Source organism: Falco naumanni, chromosome 1, assembly GCF_017639655.2.
Source record: "Falco naumanni isolate bFalNau1 chromosome 1, bFalNau1.pat, whole genome shotgun sequence".
NCBI lineage: Eukaryota > Metazoa > Chordata > Aves > Falconiformes > Falconidae > Falco > Falco naumanni.
Window position 1 is genome coordinate 85,889,294 of NC_054054.1, and position 12,830 is coordinate 85,902,123.

At 42.2% G+C, this 12,830-nt stretch overlaps 1 protein-coding gene across 18 annotated transcripts in view; it reads left to right on the forward strand.

The window, feature by feature from the left end:
- Positions 1–12,830, forward strand: part of FBRSL1 (fibrosin like 1) — a 547,437-nt gene that overhangs the window by 253,729 nt on the left and 280,878 nt on the right. For 16 of the 18 annotated variants that reach the window (XM_040602430.1, XM_040602491.1, XM_040602507.1 and 13 more), the window contains one exon: positions 3,073–3,108. The exons of the other annotated variants lie outside the window; for them this stretch is intronic. In XM_040602430.1, coding sequence (XP_040458364.1) covers positions 3,073–3,108 — 36 coding nt within the window. The remainder of the gene's footprint in view (positions 1–3,072; positions 3,109–12,830) is intronic. 18 annotated transcript variants of the gene reach the window in all.

The following is a 12,830-nucleotide window of genomic DNA, read 5'->3' on the forward strand; positions in this document are numbered from 1 at the left end:
ACTTCCAAGATTTCTTACATTTGCAGCCACAATTGATTACTTTTCTCATAATTTGATCTTGATATAGAGACATATGGATTAAGCTATGTTTATATCAACCCCCAAAGATTTTTTTTCTTTAGGAACATCCATCACAGTTGCACACAAACTGTTCTGCTCTGGCACTTGTAGCTGATATTAGCTGGGGCTTTCAACGTTTCTACGTGTGGCAGTTGGTATGGGTCCTCGTAAAGAGCCCGCAGTGTTCCCAGTTAACCAAGAAAGCACTAGCGGTTTGTTAGATGTGCACAAAAATGCATGCGAACGGCTCTGGAGAGTGTGGGACGTGGCTGTGCATAAACCTAATTGTTGGAAAGGATTTTATGAGTTGAATCCAAAGTATTCACCAGTTACTAACTTTATACATGCAATAAAAATTCTGAGGGGGCAGGAAACCCACACTTTCCCCCCCCTGATTTCCAGGAAATTTAATGTTAAAACTTGTAAGGAAGGAAGAAGTTCTTAGATGTGAAAAATGCCAGAGTAAATTGCCATTCAGTTTTAATTATTTCTGATGTAACACTTCATTCAGCAACTGCTTTTATTGTTTTCTGCTCAGTGGCTTTAAATCAGTGGTCTACAGATTCCTGGGGTTCTTGGACAGCTTGGGATGGCTGAAAGTTACCTGAGAAAAGCAGGTCTGTTGTTAGCATGTTTGAGTTTGTTGTCCAAGGGTCTGCTACATCCCAGGAAAATATTTTGGGTGTGCACAAGACTCAAAGATTGAAAATAACTGTTAAAGTGAAAATGCTCTGAGAGGCTGTTTCTCTAGAGAGAAGCTTCTAATGAAACCTCTTGTTTCTCTTTTTGATTATTATTTCCAATTTGTTAGACCTTGTCAATCTTTGTTAAATCTAAGCTGAGGAGGGGGTGGGGCGTGAGAACTGCTACCCTTTTATTACTCTCTTCCTCCCACCTCTCCAAGCAGGTAATTTGCCCTCTCCCTGTTTCTGTTTTCTTTAGGTGAACTGCCTGATCAAGCTATCCAAAGTGTCAGAACAGATAATTGTGTTCAGCTGTTCAGCATACTTATGTAGATAGCAGGATATTGTTATTAATTTTTTTCGATACAAGGCTGAATTCCATGAGTTGTTTGGGGTTTTTTTAGAAGTATGAAGAGGGGGAGGGATAGGTTTGTCTTAGTTTCTCAAAACCAGAGATAAATGCTACCAACCTTCATTTTCACCAGTCTGTAGCTTTATTTCTGGGCAGTTTACATTAACGAGGTTTATTAGTAATCCTCTACTTTTTTTGTAGTGTTTGAAGGCAGGGGCCAAATCGATGTGCACTGTGCAAAAGGTGGAAAGTTAAATGCTGTCAGAGGTCTGTTATTGCTGACTCGGACAGTGAAAGCTGTCCTGTTCCTGCAGAGCAGAGGTCTCCTGAGCTGCAGCAGGACAGAGGTGCATGCGTTGCATGCCAAGGATGGGGACTGGCACCCAGTCACACACACAGTGGCTGCAGACCTGTGTGTAAGATCTGTGAAGAGCTGTGCCACAGCCTTCCTTCCATCGGGCACCCTGGTTCCTGTGCCAGCTGGTGAGAGGGTTAATGGGGAGCCCTTCCTCCAGCAGCACACTCACCTAATTGTAGGGCTTTGCTATTGTCTCTTCACTTTGGAAACTTTCCTTTGTGGGCACTTGGCGGGGAAATTGCGTCTCTGGTGTCTAGGGAAGTTGCAGGGCAGTGGCACAGTGTGCATGGGCAGACCAAAACAATCGAGTCTTCCATTGAGTGCAGGAGTGTGGAAAGGCTTCTGCGTGTATCTAGGTATCTTCTGATCAAAAGGCTTGCAAACTGGTAATACAAAGGAACTGTTATCCTATCGGTGGAAAATTACAGGTATTTGCAGTAGCCTGCAATCAGTTTGCATCCATCTCTGGGAGTATTGTGCTGTTGGACTGATTTAGTAAAACGATAACTTCTGGTGCTGCTGCAAAAACACAAACAATCCTTAAGATCAGCCTGTAATGATTCAGTATTTTCGTTCAGGCTCTGGTACCCACTAGAACATCAGTTTTGGAAACGGGACTTTTAAGACTCCCTGAATCTTGTTTAATAAAATCACATAGCAAGAGCATCATGATTATAAATCACACTTGGAAACTGGCCTGCAGAGTACTTGCTGGGTCATGTGGTATCATATGCCACCACTGTTCCCGGCTTCTTTTTAATTTCCGAAAAGAAGGCATATAGCAGCAGCTGAAGATAGAGGTGGAATTCATTTAGCTGCTTTGAGAAAGTAACTGCCAGCAAAAACCAGCAGCTCAACAGTCTTGAGTTGTAGAGAGAGGAAAGGAATCCGAGTGACTGGAGATGGTGTGATGCAAAGGAAAAGAACCAAGTGATTTGGCAGCGTGTGAAAGAGGTAAGGATGTGGTAGAGAAAGGAGCAGGAGGAGCTGAAATGAAGAGCAGGAGTAAACAATGTAGTTTAACTTATTCAAAAGGGACAGAATGCTTATTAAAGCTCTGAGAGATGATAAATTAGTGCTTTGCTGCTATTGTTGTTTCAGATAGAGTTGTCATATGGTAATGCTGCGGCAGTGAAGGCTGGAGGCTCGTGAATTCAGAGGGGAATGGAAAGTGGGATATATGGTTACATGATTGAAAGTTGGAGTTGATGAGGCAAAATGTGCAGTCCTGATTCAGGAGAGCGTCCTTACACGTGTGCTGTTTCTCGGAAGCTGCCGTTACCTGCTGAAGAGAGATGGTTCAGAATGCGTGCTCTGCTGCTGTGAAGACATACCCCATGCTGAGAGCTTCTACCTTAGCTGGGAGGTGCTGTCGAAGCCCTGCTCTAGCTTATGAAACCCTTGTTTGAAACAGCCCTGGAGCCCTCACCTGGAAATGCGCTTTTGCTGTTACTCCTGTGGCAGCACACAGAATGTCAGAAGATCATTTGAGGCACTCTGGTTTTGAAGTTTTCCCCTAAGGAATGCTGGGCTGGGGGAGGGAATCGCAAATTATTCTTATCTTACATTACACAGAATCTCTTGCATTACTTACTGTGGCATATTGTTTCCTCCCACAGAGTTCTGCTCAATCGCTTTCAGGAAGAGGCTACTCCGTAAGTCATTTTACAGCTAATTCTTTCACTTCTGTTGATGTTGATTGCAGAGGTTTACACTACCTATTGCATATCCACTGACAGGAAAGAAATGCAGAGCATAAAAAATAGGGTTAGAGTAAAGGTCTGTTGTGCACCTGGCCAGGGACAGCCCTGACGTGTGAGAGCACATTAAGAGTCTGGGGGCTTCTTCAATTTAATTTTATACTTACAGGGAGGGTTTTTTTCTGTTGTTTTATAGTGGATTTCTGCTACATAGTCGCCTCCTGAGAATTAAAAGTCTTGAGTGGGGAGAGTTTTCAACACCGATGGGAGATGCTTCCCTCCCCTCCTCCCTCCCCCATAGAGTTTTTCATTTGTGCATTAAATACAAGAATCGGAGACAAAATTACTCCATTTTAAGAAGAATGATGACCCTCACCAGTGTGAACAAAATAAGTCAATATTCTCTTATTTATAAGCTCTGAGTTATACAACAAGCTCTCTAGTTTTCAGAGGAGGTTGTTGCTGGTGTTTTCTTTGCAGGAGTGCCATAGGTGCCAGCGTTCTGCAGCTGGTGTTACAGGGCCAGGACACGCCTGCTTGTGGATGCGATGTAACAGTGATGTTTAATTAACCATTTCTGTTTACATGTACCTTGTTTGTTTGTGCAATAATGACATTTCTTCATGTAGAGGTGGTACAATTGTTTATTGATTTGGGGTTCCTTTGCTGTTCAGCTGTCCCAAAAGGCAGGCACATACACTTTACCGTATGTATTAATAAGGAAATAGGAGAGGCTGTGAGTGGCTTAGCAATGTCAGCATGAAAATTCCTCAAATGGCGTTATATCTGACTCTCGTAACAAATGTATAGTGTGTAGATACACGTTATAACACCCTGGTTGTTCAGCCAATAAGTCAGGTATACCCTCATTGCTGGTGCAGAGCTTGTAGAGGAAGGCGTATGCTAATCTCGTATGCAAATCTGAACGAGAACATCCAGCTAACGTTCCTGCCTACCCTTACTGACAGTAACTGCTGGTTTCACGACCTCTGCCATGATAAAGTTTTGCCTTCTAGGTGGATGGTCTTGAACGCCTGTTTCTTACCAAGAGCTGTAACTGCTCACTTTTCATAGACAAGAACAAAGGTGGATTTTATATACTTCAGGACATTTATGTGGACACCTTGTAGACTTTTTTTTTTTTGCAATGATTGCATAAATTATTTTCTTTCAATAATTCATGTTGTATGTTTAGAGTTGGAAGATGGGACCTGTGAGCTCCTACCTGGTGCTGTATGCACAGATAAAAAATGGCTAGGCAGGGCAGAATTTATGGTCTGATTTCATAACGACACTGTAACATGCTATCATGTATATTATCAGAAATTCATAATACAAGATTAAGTACATTTTAATCATAAACCCATTACAAAATAACATATGACTTAAAGTCTTACGGTTTTAGTGAAATAATGTCACAAATTTTTAGACAGTAATGGCATGTCTCCTAAGTATCCTTCTGTCTAAATCTTCCCAGTATCCCAGGTGAGTATCATTACTTAATTCACTGAGTGATGAGGAATGTTTGCTGTAGGACCAGTTGAGCTCTGCTTCCCAAACACACGAACAGTTGGATTCACCTAAGCTTCTGAAGGCAGATGCTGTATCTTCTATTTGTCTGTAAAATGCCATGCATGCCCATGGCACCACATAAATAATAATGAGTCATCTTCACAGACTTTATGACTGAGGGCATGGTTTGGGAATTAAACAATTTCCCACTGGCTATAACATAGGTTGCAAAATCTTAATGGAAAAAGGCCAAAGAATTCTTTTTAGAGTCTCAAGACAAATAAATCATAGGACTGTTTTCCTCCATTGCTGTCTGTTAAGAAATTTACTTTTGTCTCTCAGAAATGATTTTCAGGAAATTTCTAGCTCCTTCTCTGTGCATGTGTGGGGACGAGGTTCTGTTATTTAGCCAACCCATAACTTCTCAAGGGAGGTAAGAGCTTTCTGCGTGCTGAGGCAGTATTTTGAGATCGTGAGTAGCGTGAGCCGGGGTTGCTTTTCCTTATGGGTTGTCATTTTCCCTATTAAATTGCCTTCTGCCTCACCATGTACCAGCTGTTGAGGCTGACCGTTTCCCTTAAGACTCCAATGCTGCTCTAAATTGATTTAGCGTAAGGCAGAGACTATCACTTCCAGCACTGCCAGACCTTGCTGGCCCAAACCTGCACTGGAAGCCTGTTCTCCTGGGTGGCAGAGAGATGTTCAAACCACCAGTTCAAGACAACTGGCCCCAAACCAGAGGTTGTCCATAGTATCTTGTAACAGTTTTCATTTTCTCATGAAAGCAGACGTATATGAAACATTAAGTCAGTATTTTGGCTCTGCCCCTGTTTACATCAAATAGGTGGTTTGCCAGACATGGTGAAAGTATGATAAAAAGTGGCGCTAGCAGGAGGCATGATTCTTGTCTTGAATGTTCCTCCTGGTATCTGTGCACAACTTGTCTTGTGGAAAACTGTCACTTGCAGGATGATGATATATATCGTTACTTGGTGAAGTTCTTGTACTAGGTTTCATAAGCAGCTGTTCAAATACCACAAACTATTTTGTGTGTGTTCATTTTTAATTGGCTCGTTTCGAATCTGCATGCTTCACCATTCACTTGCTTCAGCTGCCCTTGCAGAGCTGTCTGCTTTCAGAAACATTTGTAGAAAATGCACATTTTAAGGAAATGTGCATTTGCAGGAGGAAGACTTAAAACCTGTGGTAGTAAACTTGGAAAAATCTTAATCCAAGGTTCAGCTCATCCAGCTGGGCTGCACAGAGAAGGCAGGCAAGGCCTGTCTGGGCAGTCGGAGCAGGCTGATGTTGAAAACCTCAGCGAACTGCTCCTATGTAAGGTACAGACTCTGCAGCTAAAGTTAGGAAGAAAACTAAACGCAAATAATAACTCCTGAGTGCTGAATATTCCAAAAACTTCATTGGCTTCAGGCTTCCCATGGAACATTGAGTCCTCAATAAGGACCACATAACCTCTGGTTAACTTCGGCTGCACCTAGATTTAAATTGTAAATGCTACTCAAAAGTAGTGTTAACAGTGACTGGGCACATAGTTTCACAGTCTTATCTGTAGATATTGTGGACAAAATGTCTTCTAAATCTTAAAATCTTACTTCCCAAAGTAAAGTTTTGAATGGTGTCTAATTGGATAACAAGACATATCTATGTTTGTATTCTATCTGCAAGCTCCTTATCTCATCAGTAGCATGTGTTTCATATCCTTATCTTATTAAATGTATACTTCCGCTGTGCTGAGAAATAGAATGCTAGTTTGTTTATGGAGGTTAATATCTTATTCCCTTTATGACTTGATGATTACGTATGTGTGATAAACTACTTCAGCCATTTGTCACACTTCCTGCACACACAAATGAGATTAGTGATTTTAGTCAGAAAGGTCTGTCTGTCCTCTGAGCAGACAAAACAGATTTTCTTTTTGGTAACAGGATGAGAGACCTGACTACCTGAAAATGCACTGATTTGTTAAAAAATATGCAGAGAATTAGAAACTAGCTGTATGTTGAGGTTTCTGTGTATCACTGATACATACTCACCCTGCGGACCATTTTTCAAATCTATTCCTGACAGTTAAGTCAACTTAAGGCCTACCATAGTTAGAAAGTAGTTACAATGAACATAATAGCAGTACATACAGTTTGTTATTAATGGCTAAAAAGTTGCAGTTGTTTATAAGGTTGAGCACATTGTACAGACAAACCCCAGCTGCAGTTGACCTTGACTCAGTTTTGTGGAGAACACTTAAAAGGATAGAATTGGGAATATGTGGTAGCTTAAAAAAATAAACAAAAAACCTCTTCCAATGAATTATGTAGTTTATTTATGGAGCATCTGTGCAGCTGTTCCTCTTCTGGAATGGAAGGGGCTAAAATGTGGGAGTGAATAAAAGAATAAACTTGAAAGCATATGGCAAATGGATAGCTAGTGAGCCAACCTGTCTGAGTGTACCTTGGAACAAAAGGACAGGAGGGTGAGATGTCTTTGTTTGGTTTTATTTGTTCTTGGAAGATTATTTTTTTTTAACAGAAACAGTAACATACACTTGGCAACACCAGCAGCTGATTTTTATTCTGAGCTTCTGTAAAATATCAAAGTCTTTGCAGCCTAGTCAAATCCCTGGCAGCTCATCAAATTCTGTTGATTTTACATCTTCCTTGTTGAGTGCCGGAAACCAGCGTCTCAGATAACTTGGGCTGCAGCTCATGGATAGAAAGAAACATGCAAAACACCATAAGGCTTGCAGAGACACTTGGGTCATCCAGCGTCAACTCACTGCTATCTGCCAGCCGCCTTTCCTTCTGCTTGGTGACGTAGCCTGAGAATGACTGTCTTGTTCCCCAGATGGAGCTGGAACCTGAGGTGGCAGAGGCAAGCACTGGCTAGGCGTAGAGCACCCTGAGCCCTGCTGCACCCTCTGCCTCTGCCCCAGTCTGCGCCTTCCTGATGGTTTCTCTCAAATTATGATGTTGATTTCTGGAACAGGCTTTCCAGTTGCTGGTGATGGTCTTTACAGCCTTCCAGGACTCCTCTCCTGTGCTGTGCTTGATGTTGCTGTACAGCAGGCTGTCACACAACACAACTGCCCGTGGCCACCTTACCCTGTTACCCTGCTGAGATCTTCATAGCTCGTACCTGTGAGCACACTTGCTGGGACAGCAGGTACTGAGCTGTAATTCACCTGATTTACAGCAGGGAGGTAGTGTCCGGTGCAGTGAGCTCAGCGGGAAGGAGGACAGCTAGGGATGATTGCACAGTGCTAGGTAATTGTCAGCCTAGGAACTGTTGACTCTTTGCACATTTATATACCCTCATATACCCTGTAAAGCTCTTTTCGTGGCCTGTTTTAGTTTTGTGCCAGCTCGATGCACTTCTATGAAACCCTGAAACAGATGGTCCCTGCTAAGGAGGCTGTTCCCATGCCAGAAATCCTCTGTGCATGCACAGGCAGGTTCACTGTTTCAGTGTAATGGTTACAGAAGCTTGCCTGAAGATCATGCCAGCAGCACTCACCTGATCTGCTCTGCACTTCAGGGATGTTCTTGTGCTCTTAGGCTCGGGGACCAAATTGTTAGCCTTGAAAAAGCACCTTCAACAGCATCTTTTCTGTACAGAGCTTAAGTCGGTACCACTTCCTACATGGAGCATGGTCCAAGAGCCCAGGTGATGGTTGCATACCTTGCCATCTTTGAGATTGCCTTGGAGAAGCTGGTGTCGTGAGAAGGATAAATTTCTAGGTAAAGTTCAACAAAATTTTTGCTATGAAGCATATAATACTTCTGCTAGGGAATTCTGGAGTGTGCTTCAGGTCACAGGTGTGGAAGCATGCTCAGTGACCAGGGGCAAACTTGAATTGTAACTAATGGGGTTTCTCCACCTGCCGATCTGTCATACGCTAATGAAAAATCTGTAGGTAGGTAGCATTTCTTAGGTGGGCTGGAAAATTCATTGTATGTTAGGACCTCTGATAAATTAGCATTTTTCCTTGCCAAAAATCAATATTGGAAACAGGGCTCTTGTTATGAATCTAAAAATCATTGAGCTGGAGCCAAAGTTAAATGATAAAAGTGAATTTAATATGTATTTCCTGTGATAGTGTGCCTGTGGGCTGGCAACATGAGCAAGACTTTCTGGACAAGATTTATGAATAGGGGAGTAATAATTCCAAAATAAGTATCAATCTCATTTTGCCTTGATGCCAAGTATAAAAGAGGGACTATAATTGTCTTTTTCTTCTGGACAAGAAAAAGAATTGCAGATACATCCCCTTCAGGTGGAGCAATACTCTGTCTTCTTTGAAGACAGATTATGTCTTCTTTGAAGACAGATACTCAGTTATAAAGAGAAAAGAAAAAGGGACTATAATAGAGTGATGTGGCCTGTAAGAGCTATGACAGCACAAAGGATTTTTTTTTTTTTTAAAGGAGAAAAATAATAATATGTAATAGAAACATAATGAATTTTGAAAGGATTTCTCCCTCTTAAGATAGCAGGAATTTTAAAGCCATGATTATAACGCTGGATGTCAATCCAAAGCATTTAATTTCTTCTGGGTTTCTTTTCACGTGTTCATGAATAGCTTCACTTTACAAGAACTCTCCCCATGCTTGAATTCACCTGGACGAGCTGAGTTCACTGAATAAATGAAGAGTTCGTTTGCTCTGCCGGCCACGCGGGAGGGAGCCAGGCTGCTCTAGGCTAGCTGAGGAGCTGGCCTCTTGGCTCCAGAGGCTGTCCCGTAACTTGTGAGCTCAAATGCTGTTGAGTAATTAGTGCATTTATTATTCTAGATCTGTGGGATCTCTTGAGGGTTTTTGAAATGTCCCATGAAAAGCGTAAGGAAGAGTACAAACGTAAATAAGCTACATACTTCAGCTTTAAAAATACCGAAGTCCATGAACTTCCTTGCAACACGTTTTCCTTTAGAAGTTCCCTTTTCTGAGTCTGTTTCTTCTTAGATGGCCTCTGCTTTTAATTAGGATGAAAAGTCTCATAAATTTTCGCTCATCTCCACAGCCATAAAGCAGGCACAAAGGGCCCCCTCTGGCTGAATTTCAGGCTGCCTGAACCAGTGGCCCTGGCAGCAGGGCTGGGGGCTGGGAGCAGGAAGGGATGACACCGATTTCCGTAAACCCCCCAGCCGCCGGGGATGCACAGCCAGCTGACACCGCAAGCCCTTGAGGCATGGGGCATATGACTTCTGTGTGATTTTCTTGCCCACGTTTTTAATCTTCCCTGCTATTGCCCTTGGCTCGGGGTGGTGTGGGGAACAGATCTCTAATCTGACTAGAAAGATGATATTGTTATACAGCCGCATCCCATGAACTTCCCAGTGTTCCTTGGCTTTTGGGGTAGGATAACCTCACTGTCACTGGCCTTGCACGCTAAAATGAAGAGTTGTCCTAAATCCATCTTGAATTCACCAGCCTGGAAAGGATTACATCCTGCTAAAGAGGAAAGGCAAAGGATTTTGAGAATATCTGGTCTTTATTTCTGGACCTTTTTGATTAAGACTGTCCTGAGGCAGTTGTGTCATATATATGCTGTAGCTTTCTTTGTGTAATGGGGCAAGGTATTTGCTTGTCTGTCTCAGCTCTTCACATCATTATTTGCTCTCATAGCTCTCTTCTTACAGTCCATTGCTTTGTTTTAACTTTCTTTCCTTTCTCTTTACCGAAACCAACAAAAAGATGATTAAAACAGGCAGTTGATTAGCATCAGGGCTACTTACCTGATGAGCACATTGAACAGGGGTTAAGTGTGGGTCCTCCTGAGGGGTTTGCTTTTGATTTTTCTTTAATTCTCTAATAGCCTTGTGCCATGAGAATTAGTAGTGCTTGGGTTTTGTAACTAGAGAAGGGGTTAAGAGAGCTCATTTCTGAGGCTGCGGGAATGTGCTGATGTTTGTGGTGCTGGGTGCTGCAGTAGGTTCCTCAGAGGATATTCACGGCAGGGGTGGGGAGAAACAAGGGTTCATACTCTTGTTTTATCACGTATCTCGATGTCCTTGCAGAAACCTGCACCCAAAATCACCGAGTGTAAGGGAAGCAGCAGAGGAAATAACAGCGCCACGAACTCAGAATGCTGCTACTCGGAAATAGAAGACAACATTTTTTGTTGGCCTTAATAGTAGGTGAAAAACGGACACCAATGACAAGGGATCAAATGCATCAACTTTGTGGGTGTTAATGGCATTAGCGAACACCATCCATCATCTTAAAGCATTATAAAATTAAAAATATTTAATTGTGCAGCTCAGTGGAATACCCTGTTGTACTTACAATCACGGACTCATTGCTTACCAGTCCCAGAATGGTTTTCCCAGTGTTAAACTGTGATGAAATAAAGTGGTCTAGAGGGGGTAAGTTATTTGGGTTGGTGATAAACTTGGACACTGCACATTCAGAGCATAAATAAGATTTCCTGTAGGTTGGTGGTCTTTACTCAATTTCATCACTTGTATTTCTTCCTGTTCTCCTTTATTATTATTTTTTTAAAACTGGGATATGTTATTAAAGTCTAAAGAGGTATCTTCAATTCCTTCCCTGTTCTAGCTGAAGACAAAGATGTAACGTTAATTTAAAAAAACCACAGATGCAATCCTAAATCAGATCTCACACCAAAGAAAGCTTTTGGTAACATGCTGAAGGTGTGGTGGCTTTGCTGCGAAAACTGTAAATGGTGAGGAAATCTGCTGTAGGCTGAGGTTTCTCTTGTTCTCACTTCATGTTTCAGCCTGGCTGCAATGTAGCTGGCTGCTGAAATGTAAATATACTGGGGCATGTAGTTGCATCTGCAGTGAAGAGGCAGCACTCCTCCGTTCCTGGGGGGTGAGAGAACAGAGAAGTGGCACTGTGCTTGCTTCTCTAAGAAGGTGGTGCAGGGAGGAGCTCAGGGTTTCTGGGCTGCCTTTCTAGGAAGTTAAGGTTAAGCTGCTGCTGCAAGAGTAAAATTGTTGCTGGAGAAACTGGATTTCTCATCTGTGGTGCTTGCTTTGCTGGCGGAGGTGCATTTAGATGGAAACCCTGGTCAGCCGTGTGAAATGTTTCCTACACAGGGCCAGTGGTTTTGCTTCCTTACACCTTGGCATTCAGCATTGCAGCTCCTGGTGGTTGACTGCAGCCCGTCACCATGACTTGCTGGTAATGTTTTAGAAAGGGCGCTTTCTCCTTTTTATAGCAAATAAGTACGTGAAACTGTAAGAGACTCCTTACATGATGCAAAAGGACCAACTGCAATTCTAGAAAGCTAGAGAATGCAGGGCAAGGTCAGAAATGTAAGCTAATCCACTATGCTTAACTTGTGTATGAGATACAAATCATGCAGGGGTGGGAGACCTTTGCGATACCATTTGGCAACTGATAGGTGAAGTACTTTCTGCTTTTTCTTTGGCTCTTTTGTATTAAATGGCTTTAGGGAGGAAGTGGTGTAATTCTGAAATTCAGGCATTGCCATACCCAAAAGTTGTTTTAAAACCAGTTATCAATGAGACTAATTTCATGGAGAAATTTTTAACTTGCAGTTCAGAATACCCAGTGTTTCAGCTTAGTTTTCAAGGTATTGTAGCTGTTCTGTCATTTTTCAGCTCATCACAGGTCAGGAATTCAAAAGCATTCAGGCTGAATAAAACAACTGTTTGTCGCTCCGAGCTCTGCTTTGTTTTTTGTTGGAATTGTCTGCTTCTGTAGCACCTATGGTTTCATTACTTTTTTTAAAGTTTGGTTTACTAACCTGCTCTTGGAATAGATACAACCACCAAAGCTGCTTTTTAATTAGCCCTGTGGTCCATCCGGTGTGTATGTGCTTGTACATCTCGGCTGTACAATGTACTTGCAATAAAAGGGAACAGTCTGCCATAGAGTCTTGTAACCCTGAGGTCAGTTTTGAGCTCAAAATTGCTTTTGATTATGGCGTTAGAATGTGTCTCAAAAAAAAAAAACAATAAAAAATCCAGCAAGCGCTAGTGATCCTTATGTGGTGCTGCTGAGTTACACACTCAAATGGTATCACATCTAGATTTTAATGGAATTAACTGCTTATTTATAGATTCTTTCAGGATGCATTACTGTGCTACTGGTTGTGAATATTCAGTTTTGCAACCAGAATGATGGAAAATTGGCATACGGTTACATCACTGTGGACACATCTGC